Raw genomic sequence first — 24,722 nt, forward strand, 5'->3', positions numbered from 1 at the left:
TGGGGGGGCACCAGGCCTCCAAGGGGGCACCCGCCCTGCGCCAGCCCCGGCCCTGCCCTGCGGCTGTTTCCCCCTCCCGGGGCGGCCGCGTGTCCCCCCGCCAGGGTCACCGACCCCCCCCCCCGGGGCTGTGCCACGACCCACCCCACAAAATAAGGTCGCGGAGCCGGAGCCGCAGGAAACTTGCTGGCCCCTCCGCGGGCACCCTCGCGCCGTTGCTTGCAGGCGGGTCCCTGCGGCGAGCCAGGGGCTCCGGGGGCCTCGGGGCCGGACAAGGCACGTCCTGAGACTTGCGGTCCCTGATGCGCAGCCGGCGGCAGAGGGCAGGAGCGACGAACGTGGCCTCGGCCACCCGCTGATGCCTTCCCCGACGTGCGCTGAACCACTGGCGGCCCTGAGGGTCGGCCGGGACAGCAGCCGGGGACAGCCGCCGTGGACCCCCCGAGGCCGGGGGCACTGGCCCCCGCTGAGCCCGGGGCTGCCCCAGGACGCTGGCCTCGGCACCCGTCCCCGGGGACGCTGGCCCTCGCTGAGCCCGAGGCTGCCCCAGGACGCTGGCCTCGGCACCGGTCCCCGGGGACGCTGGCCCTCGCTGAGCCCGAGGCTGCCCCAGGACGCTGGCCTCGGCACCCGTCCCCGGGGACGCTGGCCCTCGCTGAGCCCGAGGCTGCCCCAGGACGCTGGCCTCGGCACCGCTTTCCGGGGTGCAGCTGCCCTTCTCCCCAATGCCCCCAGTATGCCTGTGGTGGCACAGCCGCGCCCTGCGCCCCCAGAGACTGGAGGGCCTCCAGCCGGGGAGGACGCCCAGCTGGGGAGGTGTGACGAGGTCGCCAAGGCTGTGTGTGACAGGTGGCGGCAACGGGCTCAGTGGAACGACCATTTGGGGATGAGTATGAAGTCCTAGGCTCCGGGGCAAAACGCGAAACTCCCTCTGCAGGCGGAAGCACAGGTGCTCCAGCAGGGGCGTCCGTGACCCTGACCCCCGCGACCGCCGCCGAGTCTGGCTGCATCGCCGCTGGCCTGGAGTCCTGGGCGCGGAGCCCTCCCCGTGCGGGGCCCTCTGGCCCTGGGCCTGCGATCACGGCCTGTGGGGCGCCGTCTGCACACCCCGGGGAGCCACCCCGCACACCCAAGAGCCGCGGGGCTGCGGACGGCTGTCACCCCCCTGTGGGTCCTCGACATCGTGGGAGAGGCCTGGGTGCCCGGGGGAGGGAAGCCACGCGGGCGGCAAAGAGGGCAGAGAGGGAGGCCCTGGGGGCGGGAGGCACCAGGAACGGGGACGCGCCACGAGCGCCAACGCAGGTGCTGGGAAGGGCTGCGGGGACCAAGGGTGCTTGGCGGGGAGGCGCTGAGGCCTTCCCACAGGGCGGGCGCCGCACAAGGTAGCCGGTGCTTGTGGAAGAAACGGAACATGAAGACGTTGAGACAGCTGGCTCAGGCTCCAGAGGAATGGGGGAAAGAAAAAGTGGGTAAAGGGAAGCCTTTGGGGGATCCCTGGGTGGCTCAGCGGTTTAGCATCTGCCTTCCGCCCAGGGCATGACCCCAGGGTCCTGGGATCGAGTCCCGCATCAGGCTCCCTGCATGGAGCCTGCTTCTCCCTCTGCCTGTGTCTCTGCCTCTCTCTCTCTCTGTCTCTCATGACTAAATAAATAAAAATCTTTAAGAGGGATCCCTGGGTGGCGCAGCGGTTTGGCGCCTGCCTTTGGCCCGGGGCGCGATCCTGGAGGCCCGGGATCGAGTCCCACGTCGGGCTCCCGGTGCATGGAGCCTGCTTCTCCCTCTGCCTATGTCTCTGCTTCTCTCTCTCTCACTGTGTGCCTATCATAAATGAATAAAATTTAAAAAAAAAAAAATCTTTAAGAAAAATAAAAAGAGAAACCCTTGGTTGCAGGAATGTATCAGTCGGCAACTGCTGCGTGACAAATCCTTCCACATGCAATAAGTCCAATAAGTTGGTATTTTTCTCTCATTCGTCTGCGGGTCGGCTGGGGGTGGGGGGCCGCCCCATGCCAGGAGGGCTGGTGGCCGTGGCCCCGCTCCTTGGGCCGGGTGAAGGCGGGGAAGAGCAGGTGGGCACACCACGGCTTCCTGAGGCCCGACGTGAGAAGGGACAGGCTGGCATTGTCACTTCGTTCTCCTGAACCCCGGGTCCAGAGCTGAGAAACGGACTCCACCTGCTGCTGGGAGGAAACGCAAAGCCATATGGTGAAGGATGTGACTACAAATGGGTCAAAAAGTAGGGGCCCCGGTGCCTTCCTCCGTGGGAGGGACGCGAGCAGAGGCGGAGAGGAGAGGCCCCCGACAGGCGGAGGCCGGACAAAACCCAGGGAGCGCTGGGAAGGGAGTGACCTTGCAAAGGACCCAGGTTCCCGTTTGGGCTCCAGATTCACGTGAGCAGCACAGCAGCCCTGGGTCAGCCCCGCGGCCGAGGCCCCGTCCCACCCCCCCAGAGGACACGATCATTCGCTAAGTCGTGGTGTGAAAATGAACGGACGTAACATGAAAGGTGCCCAGGCGTGAAGTGCAGGCCCACGTGGGATGAGGCGGTGTTTCCAGGAGGCTGGGAGGCCGGGCGGGTGGCGGGGACCGTGGCTACCTTCACGCCCTGACCCGCCTTGGTGTGCAAGGGGGCGAGACACAGGTGTGTGCTAGGGACCGAGGGCTAAGGGTGGAGATCGGGGGCAGTTAGGTCATAAAAAATCACCCTTCACTAGTGCGCAGAGCTCCAGGGTGGCTTTGGGGGGTGATCTCATCGTCACCGGGGGTGTGGGGCCCGGGAGCAGAGCCTGGCTACCCGCTATCAGCATTTTTATATATATATATATATATTTGTTTTTGTTTTTGTTTTTTTCATGACAGAGAGAGAGAGAGGCAGACACAGGCAGAGGGAGAAGCAGGCTCCATGCAGGGAGCCCAACGTGGGACTCGATCCCGGGTCTCCAGGATCACACTCCGGGCTGCAGGTGGCACTAAACTGCTGGGCCACCAGTGCTGCCCTGCATTTTATATATATATATTTAAGATTTTAAAAAAAAAATTATTCCTGAAAGACACAGAGAGAGGCAGAGACACAGGCAGAGGGAGAAGCAGGCTCCCTGCAGGGACTCGATCCTGGGACCCCGGGGTCACATCCTAGGCCCAAGGCAGACGCTCCACCGCTGAGCCCCCCAGGCGCCCCTGGACCGGTTGTCTTTAGAAGACAGTGAAGGGGATGTGAGGCCCTTTGTGGGTCACCCCCCGCCCCACCCAGGGGACGTTTGTTGTGCAGACTTCTGGAGGATTCCAGTGGCACTGGTGGGTATGGGCGAGTGGGGGACATCGTCCCAGGCGATACTCATGACCCACCCAGAGGATGAAAACCCCCATTGCCCTTGATGCGCCAGCAGGGCCCCTCTGGTCCCCACCGGGGCAGGTGCCTTCTGGGTGCCAATGTCGCGAGGCCCAACAAATGCATGTCCCCTTCGTGGCAGGTGTCCCCCAGCAGGCCCCCCCGCTGTGCCATGGCCCTCGCTGCCCGGACGGGCACTGGCCTTCCCATGGATTCGATGTGCGACTCGACAGCACAGTCCCTTACCACAGTAAAATTGTGCTGAAAAGGGTTTTTTTTTAGGACAGGTCAGTCCGCCCGGTTGTGTAAAGGGCTGTGAAGATGATGTCAGGTACACAGATCATGGATTACTGTCCCCTGCAAGGGCCAGCTGCCCCTCTTGGTGAGACCCCTGACGATGGGGTCAGCGCCCGGCTGAGAGCCGAAGGCCACAGTGAAGCTAGTGGCATGTGGCTTTGGCCACTTAGAACACAGAAGTCTCTCTGGGGATGTCTGCTTTCAAAGTTGGGGTCCCTGGGGGGCTCAGTGGTGGAGCGTCTGCCTTCCGCTCAGGGCGTGACCCCGGGGTCCCAGGATCGAGTCCTGCATCTGGTCCCCGCAGGGAGCCTGCTTCTCCCTCTGCCTGGGTCTCTGCCTCTCTCTCTCTGTGTCTCATGAATAAATTAATAAAATATTTATTTAAACAAAAGCCTCTAGGCAGTTTGAACTAGAACCTTCCACTGCACCCCCCAGCATTCATGCTTTCTCGGTTTGGGGGCGTCGAGCAAACCCGCAGATTCAGGAAACATTTGCTTGTGCTGTTGATGGCGCTGCCCCCACCCAGGCGTCCTGTACCCAGGCTTGTCCTGCACAGGAAACCTGCAGCAGGATGATCCAGAACCTTCTCAGATTCACCAGCTACAATTTAGGTTTAGATCTGAGCTACTGAGGAGTCGGCTTGAGTCTTTCCGCCTCTCCCCGGCCCCTCTCCCCATGCGCCGCTCTCTCTCTAATAAAAGAAAAAAAATCAAAAAAAAAAATCTTAAAAGAAATGAAGATCTCTTCCTTGCCCCCCTCCCCCGCCCCTGTCAAACTCCCTTTGCTCCCCAGGTGCTCGACTCTGTCGTCATCGCACTGGAAGCTGCGGGAGGTCAAGGCCCCGGTTCAGGCGGTGGCCTTGGGGGCGGCGCTGCCCAGAGCCCGGGACACCAGCCCCAGCTGGCATCGGCAGAGACTGTCACTGGCTTCCCTGCCCTGGGCTGACCCCTCTCAGCGGGCCTCTGGGCCGCGGGCCGGGTGCTGCTCGGTGACACTTGGCACCACTAATGCCGGGGCCCTGGCTGAGCAGGTGCAGGGCGCGGCCTCCGGGGCCTCAGCCTCAGAGCCCCGGGCCGCAGGGAGCGAGGCCCGACCACCCTGCGGGAGCCACCGCTGCACGGGCCCCAGCCTCGTCGGCCACCTAAGCCAAGGCAGCGGGACGTTGAATGAAGCTGCCCCAGCCTCCCCCGCCCTGGGGTCTGGCTGCGCCGGCTCAGGGCTGGCCCACCGGGTGGCACCGCGAGACCTTCAGCCAGCTCCCCGGGGCGGAGCCGCCCGGCTGTGGGTCGCCCAGACTCCTGGCCCGCAGCAAATGTCTTTTTTTAATGAAAGAAAATGCCTCTTCCCCGGTGCTCCCCTGGTGGGAGACTTGGCCCCAGAGGACACCAGCATGTCCCCTTGGCAGAGGGACTCCACCTTGTGCCCCGGATATCATCCCAAGCTGAGCATCTTTTTTCTTTTCTTTTTTCTTAAGATTTATTTATTTGAGGGAGAGCGAGAGAACGAGAGGATCCTAAAGCCGACTTCCACACCATCAGGAGGCCCGGCGGGGGCCTCAGTCCCCGGAACCCAGGCCATGACCCCAGCAAACCCAAGTCAGCTGCCCAAGTGGCTGAGCCCCGCAGGCCCCGTCCCCGACCCCCAGGCCTGGGTGTCAGCTGGGACGGACCGGAGCTCCTCGGGGCTCACAACTGCCTTAACGCCCGGAGCAGCTGGAAGGGGGCGGGGGGCTCCCGTCCCCCTGGACCCCGCGCAGCTTTCCCCACCGCGGCCCGCACCTACTCACCAAAGGGCTTCTGCACCAACACGGATGCCCCCCCCCCGACTGCTTTGTCCCCCAGAGCTGCACGGCCTTAGCAGCAACATTTGGGGAATGACCAGCACGGCCCATGTACCTTTAGGGTCACCAAAGCCAGAGCCCGGGCTTCCCAGGAAAAGCGTGGGCCCGGGAGCCAGGCTGGCCATGGGCCGAGAGGGGCAGGCAGAGGTGGGCGGGGAGGGTGCGGTGGTGACCCCAGCCACAGCGGCCGCAGGGCTGAGCTGTAACTTAGGTACCTGCGTCTGCTCATCGGCAGGGACTCGGGCCGGACGCTGCTGCCCTACTTGCCCCTCTACACGGTCCCAGAATATCTGGTGCAGGGTAACCCTAGTCTATTAAGGTTTCCAGCCCAGACCTTGGATCTGAAAAGGATCATGAAACAATGCCTTCCAATTTTTCAGAGAAAATGATTGCCAATCTATGATTCTGTACCTAACCAAACTCTCCATTCAATGTGAGGGTAGAGAATAGAGACCTAGGCAGATAGTCCCTCATGGCATCAAAACTGCTCCGTGTAAACTGGCTTATCTGACAGTCATCCTGCCACCACTCAGGAATCTTCTGGAAACTATGCCTCGCCAAATAGAGAAAGAGACGGGTCCCCAGAAAGGGGATCCCTGGGGGTAGCTGTGAAGCATGGGCCCCCGAAGACGCCTACACGGCACGTCGAGCGAGCAACTGGTCCACACTGCAGGTGGACAGAAGGCTTTAGGACAGATTTCTTCAATGCAAAGAATTTCTTTAGGATACCCCAAAGTGTTTGTATTGAGAGTAGGTTGGACAACTGTGAGACAAGTTTGGCTACAGATTAATAGTAAAAATAGAAAACCAAGCCAGAAAAAGGGCAATTTTTTTTTTTTTTTGAGACCGTGCAAGTAGGGTGGGGAAGGGCAGGGGGAGACCGAGAACCTTAGGCAGACTCCATGGCTTGCATGGAGCCCAATGTGGGGCTGGGTCTCATGATCGTAAGATCATGATCTGAACCAAAACCAGGAGGCGGTTGCTTCACCAAGTGAGCCACCTAAGAGCCCCACAAGGCAATTTTTAAATTCAGGGAAATTCAATAAGGGAAGGAAAAGGAATGCTGGTACACCATCGGCGGGCTGTGATGAGCCCCACGTACTCATCATGATATACAGCAAATACCTACCAATGGAGCTTGTTTTACTTGGGGACAAGATAGTAAAAAAAATCAGCCTAAATGACAGAAAAGTTCTATATGGTATTAAGTAGTTGCATTTGATTTTTAATGGTCAGCAGTACTTGCATGGAAAATATCAATGACTAGGGGCACGTGGCCGGCTCGGTGGTTGGAGCGTGCAACTCTCGGTCTCAAGAGTTGGGTTGTGAGTTCAAGCCCCACCTTGGGGGGTGCGGAGCCTCCCTAAAAGAGAAAAAAGGAGTAAAAAAATTTTTTATCAGTGACTTTAAGATACGTGACAGATGCTGATACAAGAACGGAAGGGCCTACCTGCATCAACTGGTGAGAGGAAAACTTGATCACGCGGAAGTGTGCTCTGTCCTTGCAAAACGATCCGCAGTGTCAGGCCAACTGGGGCCGCGCAGCAGACATATCACTTTTCTATGTGGGGGGCAGGGGGAGCAATTATAATAGACTCGATTCTGTGCTCATCTCTGCTCCTGAGCGAAGTCAGGTCGGTTCTGTGGGACATCCCGCTACGAGCAAACCCCACCCCCAGGTGAACTTTCGATTGATGGGTAGCTCAGCTAGGGTGACTCTCTAGATTTTCCATCACCTTTTGGAAACAAGCAGAAAAACCTATTGCAGGTGGAGGCTGTTTACAAAATGGCCTTGGCTGATTCCCATGGATCCGGTTTCGAAAAATGAGCAAACAGAACCAAGCAGACGCTTAGGTTGTGACACTTTCCCCTGTACGTTAAAGCTGGAGAAGTGAGGTCGCAGCTGCGTTTGCCTCACCCACCCTACGCCTACGTTCTTTAAGATGTGAAGGCGGTACAGTGCGATGTGTCATCCTTAAATGTTGATACCTGGCCGTAAAAGTCACCGTCGGCGTCGTGGTTGTGCTAGCGACGTGGCCCTCACAGCTGAAGCAGTGAGGCATGTGTATAAAATAGACACTTGCACCGACTTGATGGTTTATGTCGTGGCTTTGAGCAGGGGGTGACTTCATCCCCGGAGCACTTTGGGCTGTCTCCCGGATGGGGAGCCGCTGCCGTCGCCGAGTGGGTGGAGGCCGGGCTGCAGCTAAGTGTCTACAGAGCAGGGGACAACCCTGCCCGCAATCACCTGGCTCAAGGTGCCCCGGCACCGGGGTCTGGGAGGCCCCCACCCATGTGGAAAAACAAAAAGACGAAAATCTAGCAAAGCTACACAACTGCCCTAAGATGTCGGTAAAGGGTTTTCTGGCCCGTTATCCGGGTAGGATTTTGCATAACTCACCGCTTTAAACTCGTGCTTAGAGGTAAAGTATGCTGTTGGCTCTGGAAAAGAAAGATTATGCCTTCAGTCTGCTGCTGAACAAATTCCGGAAACTTCTCAAAATTCGATTTTATGATTTTTGACAGTGAAAAATGAATTTCTTCAGCGTCCAAAGCAAATGACACCGTTTCCGTGGGGGGCGGAGAAGCAGCGCACGGCGCCCGGCGCGCAGGTGCTCAGGAGTGTCCACGAGCGGCCGCACACATCCCCGTGCAGGCCCGAGCTCCAGGTCCGCAGCTGTGCAGGCGGCCCCTGCGCGGGGTGGAGGATGCAGCCGCCCATCACCCGGCCCAGCACACCCCCTTCACCAGGTAGCACGGGCCGCAGGGCGCCTGGTCGACCAGGGTACTCAACTACAAAGAAGTTAGGACCCCACACAGACGCTGGCCCCGGGAGCCTGCTCTGCTAACCAGAACCGGGTCACCCGGGTTAGAGCAGCGAGTATCACCGGCTACGGAGAATGAAGACATTTGACAAAGGGTCATCAAATAAATGAACGAGCCCGGCTGTCGGTCTCCCTTGGAAGCAGGTAATCACGGCTCTCCCGGGAAGGGTCCGAGAGGCTCTCTGGTTGGCCTTCAAGTCACGGCCGGCCCGGCAGGAAGCGTGAATGTTCCTTCAGGAACCCGCACTGTGCCCTTGGCGGTGCACGTAGAAGAGATGTGTAAGGAAGGAAAAATGTTCCCTCCTGGGTTCTTTGGCTGGTCGAATAATTAAATTGACATAAGACAAAAAAAAACCCCACAAATTTAACTCCATACATACAGGAGCGCATAGAAATGTGAGACCCGAAGAAGTGAGCAAGCAGGCAGCTTTTGGACCTCTCAGAAAACAAAGAAACAGTTATTTTTGATGAACTGACAAAGGGGTTTGGCTTGGGGTCGCAAATGAACGGAGAAGTAAGAAAGTTGTTGATAAAAGCCTTCTGGGTCCTGAACTGCCCCTCTCTGGTGATGAGGCCGCTGTTAGCCTGCAGGTGCACGGAGGGTGCCCTTCCCACAGGAATTTATTTCTTGCATTCAGGGGGACAAAGGGGTGTCCTTCTTGTAAAGGCTATTTCTTAAATAATTTTTTAAAAGACTTTATTTATTCATGAAAGACACACAGAGAGAGGCAGAGACACAGGCAGAGGGAGAAGCAGGCTCCATGCAGGGAGCCCAATGTGGAACTCGATCCGGGGACCCCGGGGTCACGCCCTGGGCCAAAGGCAGATGCTCCACCGCTGAGCCACCCGGGCATCCCTATATCTTAAATGATTTTAATTGAACAGAATACATACACCAAAGTGGCGCATTTTGCTCCCCTTTAGACCCACCTTGAAACTGCAAGAAGCTTCATAATCCAGAAGCTGAGTTGGTAGCCTGTTTTACTATTTCACTGAATTAATCTCTAAGTCTTGAAAATAGCTTGGTTCAGTTACACAGTTACGTCTTGTTTTAGGAGGTGGTGATGTAACTGGGCTCCCCAAATTAGGCCTACTACTGTGCGAGAAATTAGGTGTTTAATAAGGCATTTCTATGGAAATGAAAGAAAAACAAAAGTTAACAATTAGAACAAATTATAAGCCAGCTTCAGAACCCGGGGGCACCCCGTCAAGAACATTTCTAGCTGTCGGGGTCAAAGCATCCTATGCAGTTTGAACTTTCTGCGTGGCACGCACAGCAGCAGGCACGAAGGCTGTTGAAACCTGCGTTATTGTGGCATGTTCTTCTCTGAAGTCTGTATCAAATCGCTCACAATCCGTTTGCAAGGCTTTGAGAAACAGGCAGCTTTTGTTCTTCATGATTCCGAGTCAAAAGTGGGAGAAAATTGGAAAGGTTAGCTTGGACAGCTACAGGCAAATACTGGGGGAAACCAGAATTCTGGATCCAGGAGACTTTCCAGTGGGTCTTTCCATCTTACAGGTGTAAGACCAAAAAAAAAAAGTCTGCAAAAAAACAAAAACAAAAACAAACCCCATCCAAGCTAATTACCAGCACTAGAAGCTGATATTTACGTAGGTGTATTCCTGAAACATTTTTCTGTCTATCAAAGATAATCACAGCAAGACTAATTTGTTTGCAAATTAGATCTAGTTTCAGTAAATTTGGCCTATTTACGTAAGCGTAGCATGAATAATCATTTGATGAGCTAGGCTCTTCTACATCTGCTTTGCTGGAACTTTCTAGAAGGAATCTCAGATTGAACTCTTAAAAGCCTCTCAAGGCTGGGAAGCCAAGCCAAGGATTTGCCATCAGACTTCACTTGCGATACCTATACATCCGGGTTGAATTCCTCTCTTCTCAAGGTCCCCAAAATATCCTGACGGTCTTGAACCTGCCATGCCAGGAAGTGACCTTCCTCACTCACTGTCCTAAGGCCGCCAGGACCCCTGGAAGCCAGGTACCAGGCCGACTTCCCCAAGGGGCTTTATTGTTTATTGGCTCCATAAAGTCAACCTTACCTTCTTCAAGTTGTCTGGCCGAATCTGAGGCTACGTGTACCTCTCCTATATGGCATTCCAGTCCTAGCCCCGGGACGGCCAATGTTCCCACCCAGGCTCGTTGTAAGAACAGATTCTTACTGAACTTATGCAAATAACTGTCTCACTGTGAAAATACAATTACTCATTCAGTTTTAAAATTCTGGAGGTATGAGGTAGAGAAAAAATGTAACTGTTTCAACTCTGCTTATAAAGGAATAATTTAACAAACTGCTGTAAATCCATAGGTAACTTAAGAGAAAAGAGAAAACGTTTTTCTTAAATCTGGAAAAACCAAACATTAAAAAAAAAAAAACACAAAAGCAACGTTCAAACAAAAATGTCAAAAAAAAATTATGCTCATCTATCTCAGTTCATTCAGCCCCGTGATCATTCAGTCTCATGTGATTAATATTCGTTCTGTTTGAATCCAGTTTTTCTGTTGGTTGTGGAAATTCTTTCCCAGTTCCACTGGATGCTCTTAGAGTTATCAGAAACCTGTATTCTACAGTACTTGCTAGAGTCCATTCATGAATTTCCTTGAAGATGAAACACGTTTGCGGGAAAACTTTTAAAAAGCACCAGAGTAAAACAGTAACTGTAAATGATAAAAGACTTAAAAATGGCCATAGTTAAAGGTCTGATGGAGTCTGTTACAGTGCAGCTGACCAGAAAATCTGTTGTATATCTGGGACATACAACATTTAAAGATAATGACTAGAATTACAGTGATGACATTATCCTGGGACATCTGGTTTCTAGGGATTTCATTACTTTCTGGAACACTTTGAACAGGTACCTATACAAGTAGGACATCAAGAAAGCTTGATATTTCTTATTTGACAACACTTCCCATGTGACTTAGCATATCCCGTAAACCAATTCATTTGGCATGTCTCTCTTTTATAAAGAAAGAAAACAAATCTTTTGGAGCTATTTCAGGGAACCTCTGGAAAATCCCAGCTTACTTTCCTGGTTAAAAAACTTTATTTAGAAATTGATTTTGGAAAGTTGGTCAAAAATATCAAGAGCCTGCAACACTTGACAAAATGGGAACATAGATTATTTGAAACAATACTTAATTATCTATTCAACCAAGTAACAAGATTTTAAAGGCAAATTTAGAAGGTTACATGGTTTTGGTTTTTTTTTAAAATTTTTATTTATGGTAGTCACAGAGAGAGAAAGAGAGGCAGAGACGCAGGCAGAGGGAGAAGCAGGCTCCATGCACCGGGAGCCTGATGTGGGATTCGATCCCGGGTCTCCAGGATCGCGCCCTGGGCCAAAGGCAGGCGCTAAACCGCTGCGCCACCCAGGGATCCCGGTTACATGGTTTAAAGTAAAATTCAGCTCTTGAGGATAAGACGCAGTTAAGTAATCAAGGACCCGATAAAGAACATGAAACACAGGAAGTTACTTTAGTAACATATAACATCTCTGCTTTCCAGGCAGATTACTTAAAAAGTAAAGAAAACCGTAATATCTTATCGAGAGCAGACCAACAGTCCGAGGAAACTTTTTCTTTTTAGCAAATGAAAGAAAATTACATAAGCAAGCTATTAAAACAAAAAACAAGTTTATTATTTTTAAAAACCCTTATAACAATTCAATTTTTAGCCAACATGACTACAAAAGGTAAAATTTTCTTTCTTTTCCTTCCCTCCTTCCTTCCTTCCTCTTTCTTTTTTCTTTTCCCAAACTTCTGTGTTCCTAGCTTGTCCTTTATTTTTCTCTTTTTCATTCTGTAATGACCATTCTGAAATAACCAGCTTTACTTTAGGACAAAATTTACTTTCTTTTCCCTTAACTAAAATACGTCTCCATGCCTCATACCTTTTCTCAGCTAAAAACACATCCTAGTTTCTTTGCAATACAGTCATCCTTCTTATTTCTATTAGTTTTCATTACATATTTCAGAAGCTTCCTATAGTTACATTCACAAGGTGGTTCTCAACCTGCAAGGTCAACCAGAAGCACCTGCAGAACTGTGAGAACAGCTTGCTGGGCCCCACACCCAGTTTCTGATTCACTAGATCTCAGTGGACATTAAGAATCTCATGTCTAACAAGCCCCCAGGTGACGCCAATGCTGCCGGTCCAGGACCCCCACTCTGAGAGTCCGTCTCTATTACTCCATTCCACAGTCCACGAGACTGTGAGCTCCTTGAGAGGAGGGAGCGTTTCTTCTACATCTCATTTCCAGGGTCTAGCCAGTGTCCAGCAGTCATTTACTCAATCAACAAATACTCATTGAATGTGTTATGTGCCCGGCACTATTGTAGGCACTGGATTCATCAGCTTAAAAAAATTATATATTTTATACATAAAAAATTTATAAACATACAATTATATGTATATGCATATATAAATATATGTATGCAAATATGCATGTGTGCGAATATATGTATATGTACATATGTTATATATATATTCCTGCCCTCATAGAGCTTTCCTCTGGTATTACATAGGAAATTCTCAATAAATGCAGAAAACTGACCAGTTGTAAAGAAGGAAATATGGCATCATCATGAAAATTTTCATAGTGCTTGGAAATATGAATTTTCCCATTTCCTAATCCTAGTTTTTCCCATTTTGTTTCTCCCTTCTGATATCCCCCTCAACGTCCAACACACAAATCCATAAACCTGACAGTACACCAGGCTTTTGGGTCTTACAAAATATTTGCTGATTGATTCATAAAATATTTGACGTGGATGACATATTAGTAAAAAAACAATGATTCTAATATGAATTTAAGCTTGTATATATTGTATATCAAAGCAATTGGGAGGATGTGAGCAAATCTCAGTTATTTACATCCTGATAAAGATTTTAGAATACCTTAACTACAAGTTTTCAAATTAGCCTTAGATCTATCTAAGGGTATCTTTCCTCCTCTCAATATTTATGGCAATTCTCAACTGCCTGGTATGATGACCTCGAACTCCCAGTGGACCTAAGCAGGCTGCTGTACAAATAGGGACACGGGTCAATATTTGGATTGTCCTGTGTACAATTCTGAGACACTGGTGGGGGGCCTTGTGAGGCCACGGGGTGCAGTGGAAGGGTTGGGGACAACAGCAGATCTCTCTAGAGCCAAGGCAGGTGCTCCTCGGGATGTCACACCCTGTCCTGTGGGCCATGGGCTGTGCATTCCCTCCCTAATTCTAGGAAAGTGCAAAACACATACCTTCATCTTTGGACTATTCTCTGGAAGTTTCTCAGCGAATGAAAATGAGAGGTCTCACAAAGAGCAATTTGGGAATGTAAGTGAACTGACCATATGTTTACTGTCAAGATCTTCAGTATTCTTAAGGTTCACGGATTTTTTTTTTTTTTTTTTGGTTCACAGATATTTTTAAAAGATCTTCCACTGAAAGCTACAAGACACTCTGTTAACTGTATGGAGGGGAAAATGGGCAGCATTTATGAATGGAATTCAACAAAGGCTGGTTTCAATATTCCAGACTGAAATATTTCTTCACTCTTAATAATAATATTCTCTTCCTACTGCTGCCTAAATCAGTGACTTAACACACCAGTTCAACAAATCATTGTGATTTCTACATACTGGAGGGTTTTTTTTAAAAAATCAGTAACATTGTCAGGAATATACTTTAATAATGGGGACTGGCTATGCCACCTTCATTTTTTTACAATTCAATCCTAATTAAATTCTGATTATTAAAAAGCTTGAGGTATAAATGTGAACTTTTGGTGAGCCATACAATGGCTTAAAAAATGGCCAGGTCATCATTTATTTCTTTGGAGCAGGTTACTAATTATCACCTTCAAAATCTGAAGGAATTAATATTTTTTAAAAGGTGTTTAATTCTCTGCTGGGAGGTGACCTCCAGTGAACCAGCCCCTTTCAAGAAACTGGCTAATATAAAGCTATGACAAGGAGAAATTAACCTCTACAAGGTGATCAAATTTGTCTCATTAAATCATTGCTACCTCATTTAATGTAATAAAAGAACACACCACTATATTCTGAAAAACACACAAATCTAAAAGAAAAATATTCTCATTAACATCATTCATATGGTAGTAATAAATTAGCTTCTTTACAATGTTTTTTTTTTTTCAGTTATTCACAAAATCCATCCTTATTTTCTGAGTTAACAAGGCTGAATTTTAAAAGTGCAATAAAAATTCTTGAGGCCTCACTCCAGTTTCAACAGGACTTGTTAGTGGTTTCCAAGACACAGCTTTTTGTTTTGGTGCTGTTCTTCACCGGGCGGTAAGGGTCTCATCACACCATCTAGTGTTCAAGAATAACTTAGTATCAGGAAAACTGTACTTCAGATAGATGGGTCTGAAAGTCATATGGGTTCTAAGATCAAAATAATGCTTCAGTTAAAAAGGAACATGCATTTTATCTTAAAATTCCCAACTGTTGAAGAACAGATTCTAGATAACTCAGGCTGCACAGTATCTACTTTATTAAAAAGTGAATTCACTCAACTCTGAAATTTATACTTTAAAAGGGCAAATTAATGATAGGTGGAACCTATCACAATAAAGCTGTTACCAAATTGAAAAAGAGGTAAGATTTTCTGTTGATATAAAACATTTGTTCAAAAATGTGTACAAAACATGACCTTGCAGTTCAGTCAACAGTCACAAAGCAAACCTACATTTGGCCATCACCCAGGTCAATAATTAAAACATGGCCAGCAAAGCAGAAGCCTTTCTCTTGCCCTCCCGCCCGATGGCAACCTCTCCTTCCCATCTCAGGACTGCCAAGGGCAGCAGGCACGCCTTCCCTTCCTTAGTGATCTAGGATACGAGTCCTTTATTGATGGTAAGTGGGAAATATCTCCTATTCTATGGCTTGCCTTTGTACTCTTTCAATGATATCTTTTGATGACCAGATGTTCTTAATTTTAACATAAATTAATTCATCCCCTTTTGGTTACTGCTCGTTGTGTCCTTTCCCTAACAGCAGGGAATTATTAACTGACCCCCTCAAACACTGTTCATGAAGTCATATTCTTTAATCAGATCCATATATTTTTTTCCACTTATTTTCCCTGATTCATTTTTTCAAAAGATAGAGTGGATAGGTATTTTTTTTCCAGACTGCAAATAAAAACACACAACCTGAATAAATAAAGCTAAGTTCATAACACAAAAAAATCAAGGTATTTACACAGAAACTATAGAATAGAAATTATTTTCATAAAGACCTCTTCCTTTCCTTACAAATCAAAACCACAATGAGCTACCACCTCACACCAGTCAGAAAGGCTAAAATTAACAAGTCAGGAAACAACAGATGTTGGCGAGGATGTGGAGAAAGGGGAACCGTCTTACACTGTTGGCGGTAATGCAAGCTGGTACAGCCACTCTGGGGAACAGTGTGGAGGTTCCTCAAAAAGTAGAAAATAGAGGAAACTACCCTATGACCCAGCAATTGTTGCATGACTGAGTATTTACCCCAAAGATAAAAATGTAGTGATCTGAAGGGGCACCTGCCCCCCAATGTTTATAGCGGCAGTGTCCACAATAGCCAAACTGTGGAAAGAGCCCAGATGTCCATCGACAGATGAATGGATAAAGAAGATGTGGGATATATATTATTGCAACGGGATATTACTCAGCCGTCAAATCTTGCCATTTGCAATGACGTGGACAGAGCTAGAGGTTATTTTGCTAAGTGAAGTAAGTCAGAGAAAGACAATTACCACATGATCTCACTCATATGTGGAATTTAAGAAACAAAACAGAGGACCATAGGGGAAGAGAGGAAAAAAATAAAACAAGATGAAATCAGAGAGGGAGACAAACCATGAGAGATTCTTAACCATAGGAAATAAACTGAGGGTCGCTGGAGGGGAAGTGGGGTGGGGGGACGGGGTCACTGGGTGACGGGCATTAAGGAGGGCATGCGAGGTAATGAGCACTGGGTGTTATGTAAGACTGATGAATCACTGACCTCTACTTCTGAAACTAATAATACATTATTTCTGAAACTAATAATACATTATATGTTAATTAATTGAATTTAAATGTAAAAAAATCTCTTCATTTCCTGATTTTTCAAGGTAATCAAATCATTGTTATCTTCAAAAAATTTTTTATTTATTACGCAAAATTTCCATTTACCTAGAATCCAAACAGATAGATAACAGTTTATATTTAAATATGATACCATGGGGGTGCCTGGATGGCGCAGTCGTTTAAGCCACAGTTCTGCTCAGGTCATAACCTCAGGGTCATGAGACTGAGCCCCATGCAGGGTCTGCACTCAGCACGGAGTCTGCTTAAGACTCTCCCTCTGCCTCCTCAATCCCTTCCCTCTCCCCACCATCACACACTCTCTCTCAAATAAATACATCAATCTTGAAAAATAATACTGTATAGCAATAACTAATGTTCAAAATTATATACCTAAGGAATTGCAAGATCTCCCTAAGGTGACATTATATTTAAAAAAAATCTGTGTTAATATGCAAATAATAAAGCTTTGAAGACTAATCATTCATTTGCGGTAGTGGTGATGACTTTAGATTTTTCAAATAACCACAGGATTTCTATTCTCTGATCAATCTCTACAAATGTGCCTTTACTCAAATAAAAATGTATACACCCTCTAATTTGGCCCTACAGCCAGGTATGTATTTTTTATTTTTAAGATTTTATTTGTTTATTCATGAGAGACACAGAGAGAGAGGCAGAGACACAGGCAGAGGGAGAAGCAGGCTCCATGCAGGGAGCCTGATGCGGGACTCAATCCCGGGACTCGATCCAGGGACTCCAGGATCACGCCCTAGGCCAAAGGCAGGTGATAAACTGCTGAACCACCCAGGGATCCCCGGGTATGTATTAATTATATACATTTTTCCTTCCTAACTGCCCAGCAAGCTTCAGTTCGTTATAGGAGAGCACTGTAGTTTACTGCTTCATATAAATCTAATTTATATATTCAATTTGTACATAATTATTTGTATTAAACTGCAGATTCCATAGAATTGATTATAAACCAGCACTTTCCATTGAACCTAGCATATAGTAGACAGATGTTTGTGAACAAACTGAATGGCAAACATCTAACCTGCAAAAGGAATATGCTCTATCTACCACCACGACAATTTCCAATTTCCAACCCCTTAATACTCGCTACGTATCCTTTCTTTTCAGCAACAAAGTTAAGCTTAATAAAAGACTTTTAAATACTTACTCTCTTTGCTTCCAGGCTCATTTTGTTCACTGACACAAGCTCCTGATGGATTCAGCTGCCACTGTAAGAGGGCACAAACCTTTTATATGTATGTGTAGGGAGGATTTAATAAATAGTTCAGCACCCTGCTGTCAAATATCAAAACATTTTTTTTTTTTTTAATGTAAGAAAAAAGAGTTAGCATGTTCCTACCAACCAGGCCCTAATATTGACCCTAAATGATCTGACTTCTGGGATCAGAATCAATATTCTTCGAGAAGGAAGGAACTTTAAAATCCTTTACCTTCATTTTAGAGGTAAGGAAGTGGAAGACCAGCAAAGGATAGTGACTTGCCTGGGATTTACACACTCAGGGCAGCAAGAGAATTAAAACCAGAGTCTGCTCCTGCTCAACACGATAGGATTTCCACCACACATTCTATCTCCAGGTCCTACAGTATCTTATAACAGCCAGAGAGGGCCTAGATATTAGAGAATGAAAACACCACCAAGGCTATCTTGCCTTTGAATATAGTTTTATCACATCACCAACATATCACCTCCTCTACTGTCAGTTTTCCATCTCAGCCATTCAGAAGGAAACAGAGGAGCCTGAGAGTTCGCAGATAGTGCTGAGCAGCCTGGAGCTGCTGAGAAGAGAAACCGAGTGTAATCGGTACCTCATGGCACAGCCCTTCCTCCCTCACTTGGCCAGAAGTCCCCAGCATCAGGTCACCACTGACTTGACCAAAAAGGCCTCACTGGGGCACTGTCTCTAGAGAGGCACAATACAGTGTGCAGTACCCGGGAGCCTCCTCCATAAGCATCGGTGAGCTCAACAGATAAGCTCGCTAATACCATGATCCTTGCGGGGAGTGAGATACAAGACGAATATTTCACCATGTATAAAAAAAAGTCTTTGGAAAGGGAGGGTTATCTAGAAATGGGATGGTTAGGGTTAGCACCCGGAAAAAGAGGATTTATAAGGGGTGGGAAATTATGTATGAAAAAAATAGGCATGTTTCAAAATGCGCCCAAACCACTAACATCTACTAATTTGGGCCAAGTAAAACTAATAACCTTGAATGTATATTTAAGGATAATCACAAAAAGACTATTTCAACTGTAAGAAACTTAGAAGCCATTTAGGTGCCTCACAGCAGGGGAATGGTTAGATAACTTATATCTCTAAGTTGGAATATTGTTGAATCATTAAACATTATTTTTGAAGAATTATCAATAACACAGAAAATACAGCAATGCACTAACAGTATCTATGAGTTGTCAGAGAATATCTGCTCTTTTTTACATGCCTAGTCCTCTACAATGAGCATATATTACTTATTACTTCCATAATTTTTTTTTTTTAAAAGGTAGTATGATCTAATAGAGAAAAATCCAGATGTAGTAAATAGAAAAAAAGTTTCTGAATAAATGGACATGGGCCCACACTGGTAAAATCTATTTTTGAAAATACGGTTGCTCGGGCCTAGCCTCGTCTGCAACAAACCCACAGAACAGAACCAGTTATCTCAAGGGTATATATATGGTAACACCTCAAAGAGAAAAGCAAAACTTTTTCAAACAAAATTGATTTTAATTTGCTTTAATCTTAAAAGTAATCGCTTCTTAGACATTCCTGGAAAATCTACTACTCTGGACAATCTAAAAATAAGTATAAACATTATGTTCCAATTTAGAATGAATACTTGTTTGTGTTAGTCACTGGTATTTACAACACTAGGCATTTAGCTAGGCAGGCAGTTTATTTTTTTAAAGATTTTATTTACTTACTCACGAGAGACACACACACAGAGAGAGAGAGAGGCAGAGACCCAGGCAGGGGGAGAAGCAGGCTCCATGCAGGGAGCCCGACGTGGGACTGGATCCCGGGTCTCCAGGATCACACCCTGGGCTGAAGGCGGCGCTAAACCGCTGCGCCACCAGGGCTGCCCCTAGGCAGGCAGTTTAAATCACTTACACAATATTGCAAACCAGGCCACATGAGGGGAAGGATGGGAAGGTGCAGAGAGCTGTCACTGGAATGCGCACAGAGAGGAGCCACGTGCACCCGAATGGGGTGCTCCTGGCAGGTCTTGGCCCATCTCCGCCGAGGGGACTCACTCCCTCTGTTCCTGTCACCTTGTCTTGCCTTCTTTATGCTCTTTACAGCGGCACAGCTACTCAAATCCACCACTAAGCAATGTATTTTGGAATTCACTTAATCCGTCAGTCACAGTCCTGAAGAGCTAGGTCATTTAATCTTTATGGAGAGAATGTGAAAGGCCTATTTCTTCCCACTCCTCAGCAGGAACGAAGACACAGGAAACACCACCACCCAGCTGAAGATTTCCCTTTGACTAGCTGGGTGTAGGCTTCTGTTTACTTTTACAAAAGAAGCACCTTTCCCATCTCTCCGTTCTTTCAGGGCCCTCCTGTCATGATGAGCTTTAAATAAAACTGGGAATAAAAAACTAAAAATAAATGACCAAAATAAAAAGGGTAAATATGTAAGACACTTCATGCACACACGGAAACTAGACAATGTTTTATAGTTTTAAACTTTTAAATATAAGTTATACACATAAATATATAAGTATATGTATACATATATATATATATATAGTTTAAAAATACATTTTCCAGGCACTCTGGACTCAAAACAGGAATGTAAACTTGTTTTTGTTTTTGTTTTTTAAGACTTATTTATTTATTTTATAGAGAGAGGGCGGCAAGGGCCAGAGGGAGAGAATCTTCAGGCAGATGCCCCGCTGGGGGCGGAGCCCAATGTGGGGCTCAGTCTCATGACCCTGAGATCATACCTGAGCCAAAATCAAGAGTTGGACACTTAACCAGCTGAGCCGCCCAGGAGGCCTCTGGACACTTGAAATTCATAAGACAGTTATAGTATATGCCTTTTATAACCACTGCAAATTCTTGTATAGAAGTGTTCCATTAAATGCCAGAATTATCGTTAAAAAGCAGCATATGATTCTGGGCAGGATCCTTTTGCTCTATAGGACACTGGGACAACTGGTGAACTTTGATTGGCGGCCATGGATGAACTAGCAGTAATGTGTCAAGGACGATTTCCTGAGATTTGTGGCTGATTCGTGGTTTTGTAGGAGAATCTACTGTTTGAGGAAATATGTAACAAACTACTTGAGAGTGATCTGGTCGTCATGTCAACAACCTACTTTCAAAGGTTTCTGGGTGGGGGGGGAAGCTCTTTGTAGTAGTTTTTGTAACTTTTCTGGAGGTTTGTGATTGCTTCTTAAAAGAGGTTTAAAAAAAAACCTATGCAGTGAAATAGCTAGAGGTCTAAGTTTTCCATAAACTATTTTGGTACTTTTTTGGAGACATCAAATATTCAATCCCTTCTTTTTCTGATTTTTCCCAGGAGAAATGTGTGTCATGACTGCCCATGTGCGTGCATGTGTATATGTGTGTGTGCCTGTCTCTTAGGTAATCCTAAACTGTTTTCACCGCTGTTTACCACCCACACCGGAAGGGCAAGGAAGAGGTGGGTAAAGGATTTTCTTCTGTTTGCCACCAGATAGCACCTGGTCGTTCAAGACCTGGAAGGGCCATAGTAGGCAGCTCTCCAGAGATGTATAAATTCTTAAGACAGAGGTTTTAAGCTGAGCATTTGCAATTATCATGTGAGTGCTTGCACATGAAAATAGCTTGTTGGAACTCTGTACACGTGTGGGAATCACTAATTTAAAATATTCAGCAGGGGGATCCCTGGGTGGCGCAGCGGTTTGGCGCCTGCCTTTGGCCCAGGGTGCGATCCTGGAGACCCAGGATCGAATCCCACGTCGGGCTCCTGGTGCATGGAGCCTGCTTCTCCCTCTGCCTGTGTCTCTGCCTCTCTCTGTGTGTGACTATCATAAATAAATAAAAATTAAAAAAATAAAATCTTTAAAAAAATAAAAATAAAATAAAATATTCAGCAGGGTACCTAACAATATAATAGAAAGTATACTTGGAAAAAAAGGCATCTCTACTTACTGTAAACTTACTAACACCCTCAAGTTCCCCAAATCTCATGTAAGAGATGTCTGCCTTCTTCTTTCCAACATCTACATCCCCGGCATAGATTTGTTTTATGCCGGCACCTTTAATTAAAGGTACACACTCGTCACACGGGCACTTGGTGACAAAAATCATGCTTCTTTCTTCTGGTTTTATTTCTTGACATCTATAAAAAAATTTTTTATGAACATTAGAAAGGTCTAAACTGCCAAAAGGGTAGTTATAGTTTAGAGAAATCTGTAAAACACTAAAAGCAAGCTGCTTTTAAAAGAGATTTCCAACACGATAAACAATAATAAATTTTGTTCTTGCCGAATTAGTAAATGTGCTAAATATATAAACTCATAAAATGTTAACACACACTCTGAACATGACAATTATTATAATTAGTAGTTGGTAAGATGTTCAGTAGTACATTATAAATAAAAACAGAAAAAAGACGGACAATGAAAGAGAGGGGAGGAGGGAGGAGCTCTCCACTGAGGACTTGGTGATGCCACAGGTAGGGGCTGGAACTGACATCTGCCTTACGGCTTTACCGTGAGAGATTAGACGGGAGCCGAAAGATCTCTTATCTAGCACCTACTGAATTTTAATAAATGAATGCTTGTTAAATTGATAAATTAATATTAAAATTCTGCTTCAAGTTACAGTTCCTTCACCTCCTCCCTGAGACAGGATGCTCTAGTTTAACAGACTTTCGGCTTTGACACATTCATGCCTCCAGGCAAATGAAGCAAGTACACCTGTAATGAAGAGCACAAGGGAAGGGAGAGAGGAATTGTGTGCTGGGGGAGCTGAGCACTGCGCGGTGCTCTTGCCTGAGGCTCCAGGGGTTCGGCTCCCTGGTCTGTGGTTTACACTGCTCTCAGCTGGCTGTCTATACCACTGGCAGCCTCCCGCATCCGTCTCTCTAGTTCAGACTCCTTCTGTCTGCCAACGCTAGGGCAACAGAACTTTAGGCATCTGGTCTATTGAAACAATATACCCGCAGCCCAAGTAATCAGGAGGGTGGCCACTTCCCCACTGCCTATCAAACAGACTTAGACACTCACAGTCTTCCCCTGTCCGGCCCCAGCTACTTGCATGAGCTCCAGGGTCCAGACTAATCGGACGGCTCATGTCCCTATACACACGAGCATTTCCCGGCCTCAGGACCATTGCTATGCCTGAGGCAAGAGAGGCTTCCCGTCACTTAGGCGCCTCCAACTGCCACAATCCTACCAGACCTTCAAAGCTCAGCTCAGATGTCAGTTCCTCCTTACAGCTTTCCCGTCCCACTCTCCCTCCCTCTGGAGCAGTTCCTGAATCCCCGCAGGACTTTGTGTTGGCCTTTCCCAGAGAACCCATCATGGGAGCCTGAATGCAGTCTAACACCAGGGAACACTATAAGCTCCTCAAGGACAAAAGCCATGTCTTTCTTAGTTCTGAATCCCCTAAGATCACTCCCTACATGCTAAGTGATGAGAAATGTTTGTGGAAATGACCTAGAGTAACACCAGAAGGAGGTAACGCCAGTTCCAATCCCTAACAAAAAGCATGTTAAAGCCATTCGGTTCATTACAAAAATCTATATATTCATAAACCTATGTGCTCTCGGTTTAGAAAATAAAGGACACCTTACACTTCAGAAAGATGGAAGACCCTAAGGACAACTTCAAGCAGTTTTATATCGGAGACGAGGAAGACCAGAAAAAGAATAGGCTCGCGCAACAAATGCGAAGGCCTGGAGGACCTCCCACAGTAGCCTCAGGTCAGGCAGCAGATACCGGGTATCACCAAAATTATACTTCTGAAAAGAATTTTTCTTAGAATTAAGAAAAAAAATTACAGCTAAAAGAAAACTAATTTTAGCTAACCCTTGCTACTTTTTTCTTTTTTTAACCCTTGCTATGTTTTAAAGAAAAGACATGCAAACGGAATTTCATACCTGAATGTCAAGGCATTCTGCTCCGCGTGTACAATGTATCTGAATTTCCTTATTTCCCTGTCTTTCTGCTTGTCGTCCATGTGGGGGAAGTCAGCATACTCGGATCCAACAGGGAAAGCATTATAGCCACATCCTATGAAGTACATCGAGCCTGTTCCATCACAGCTTCTCTGTGATAGTGAGCAAACCAACAAAGGCGAATTGTCAACATTCTAAAAAAAGGTGCCTGGCGGTGTATTTCAAAGCCTAGGATCACACTTTAGAGTACTAATTCCATTTTCTGTGACCAAAAAAATACAATCTTACATCCTCCCACTGCAGTATGGTCTTGCCAAAGCCAAATTTCAGGAAGGCGGATCATTTCTAATATATGATCTCAAGGCAGTCCTTGGTTTTAGCTGTTAATTAACACTAGCTTGTTTAATTCACAAATTGTTTCACTTGACTCAGACATCTCTCTCCAAATAGGTTATAGGACCCTAGAGATAGAAACCATGTTTTATGCCTCTTTGCTATGCTTTAAAATATACGTATTGGAGGGCTCCACATGTAACAGGTACTCAAATAATTGTAGGAGTTTGTATATATGCTGTTCTATTGGTTAATAAGTCAGAAATTCTAAAAATATTCCAGACAGAAATTTCTACTATTGGACTAAAAATATGCTATTGTGATAGTTAAAGAATTAAAAATGTACTTTCCTTTTTTTAATTGTTTAAAGATTTGAGAGAGGTAGAGAAAGCAAGCGAGAGACAGAGAGAGAGAGAGCACGCGCGAGCATGAGCAGGGGGAGGGGCAAAGGGAGAGGGAGAAGGAGACTCCCACCCTGACGTGGGGCTCAGTCCCAGGACCCTGGGATCATGACCCAAGCCAATGCTCAACTGACTGAACCACCCAAGTGCTCCTTCTAAAAATGTACTTTCCTCTAATCTTCATATTTATTGAGCCTCTAATGTGTGTGTGTGTGTGTGTGTGTGTGTGTGTGTGTATACTTATATTTATATGGGACTTTTTACTTAAGTTGCTCTTTCTTTTCTCATAGCCAATGGCATAGTACATGTAATATGAATGCTTTATCAGTTACTAGAGTGAAATATTTGATAAATCATTAGTGTTTATAATAATTTGGAATATGCTACAAACCTCAGTAAATTTTAATTATTCATGCGATAACATCAACAGACTCATTAGGATGGCAGCTTGATAAAGATTATTGTTATGATG

At 46.8% G+C, this 24,722-nt stretch overlaps 1 protein-coding gene and 1 long non-coding RNA gene across 3 annotated transcripts in view; both read right to left on the bottom strand.

Moving 5' to 3' along the window:
• Nucleotides 1–6,669: 6,669 nt before the first annotated feature.
• On the bottom strand, nt 6,670–8,034 carry LOC112933884 (uncharacterized). Its single transcript, XR_003237761.2, has 2 exons — nt 6,916–8,034; nt 6,670–6,828 (listed from the first exon to the last, which is right to left on the bottom strand). It is a non-coding gene; the product is annotated as an uncharacterized lncRNA (long non-coding RNA).
• A 3,891-nt stretch (nt 8,035–11,925) lies between these two features.
• Nucleotides 11,926–24,722, bottom strand: part of CDADC1 (cytidine and dCMP deaminase domain containing 1) — a 47,210-nt gene continuing 34,413 nt past the window's right edge. Inside the window, exons 7-10 of one of the 2 annotated variants that reach the window (XM_026017201.2) lie at nt 23,499–23,668; nt 21,545–21,734; nt 17,552–17,612; nt 11,926–14,629 (exon numbers count right to left, since the gene is read on the bottom strand). In XM_026017201.2, the coding sequence (XP_025872986.1) occupies nt 14,556–14,629; nt 17,552–17,612; nt 21,545–21,734; nt 23,499–23,668 (495 nt within the window). In that variant the 3' untranslated portion in view covers nt 11,926–14,555. The remainder of the gene's footprint in view (nt 14,630–17,551; nt 17,613–21,544; nt 21,735–23,498; nt 23,669–24,722) is intronic. The other variant, XM_072760549.1, reaches the window with a different exon arrangement.

Source organism: Vulpes vulpes, chromosome 6 (genome assembly GCF_048418805.1).
Source record: "Vulpes vulpes isolate BD-2025 chromosome 6, VulVul3, whole genome shotgun sequence".
Classification (NCBI taxonomy): domain Eukaryota; kingdom Metazoa; phylum Chordata; class Mammalia; order Carnivora; family Canidae; genus Vulpes; species Vulpes vulpes.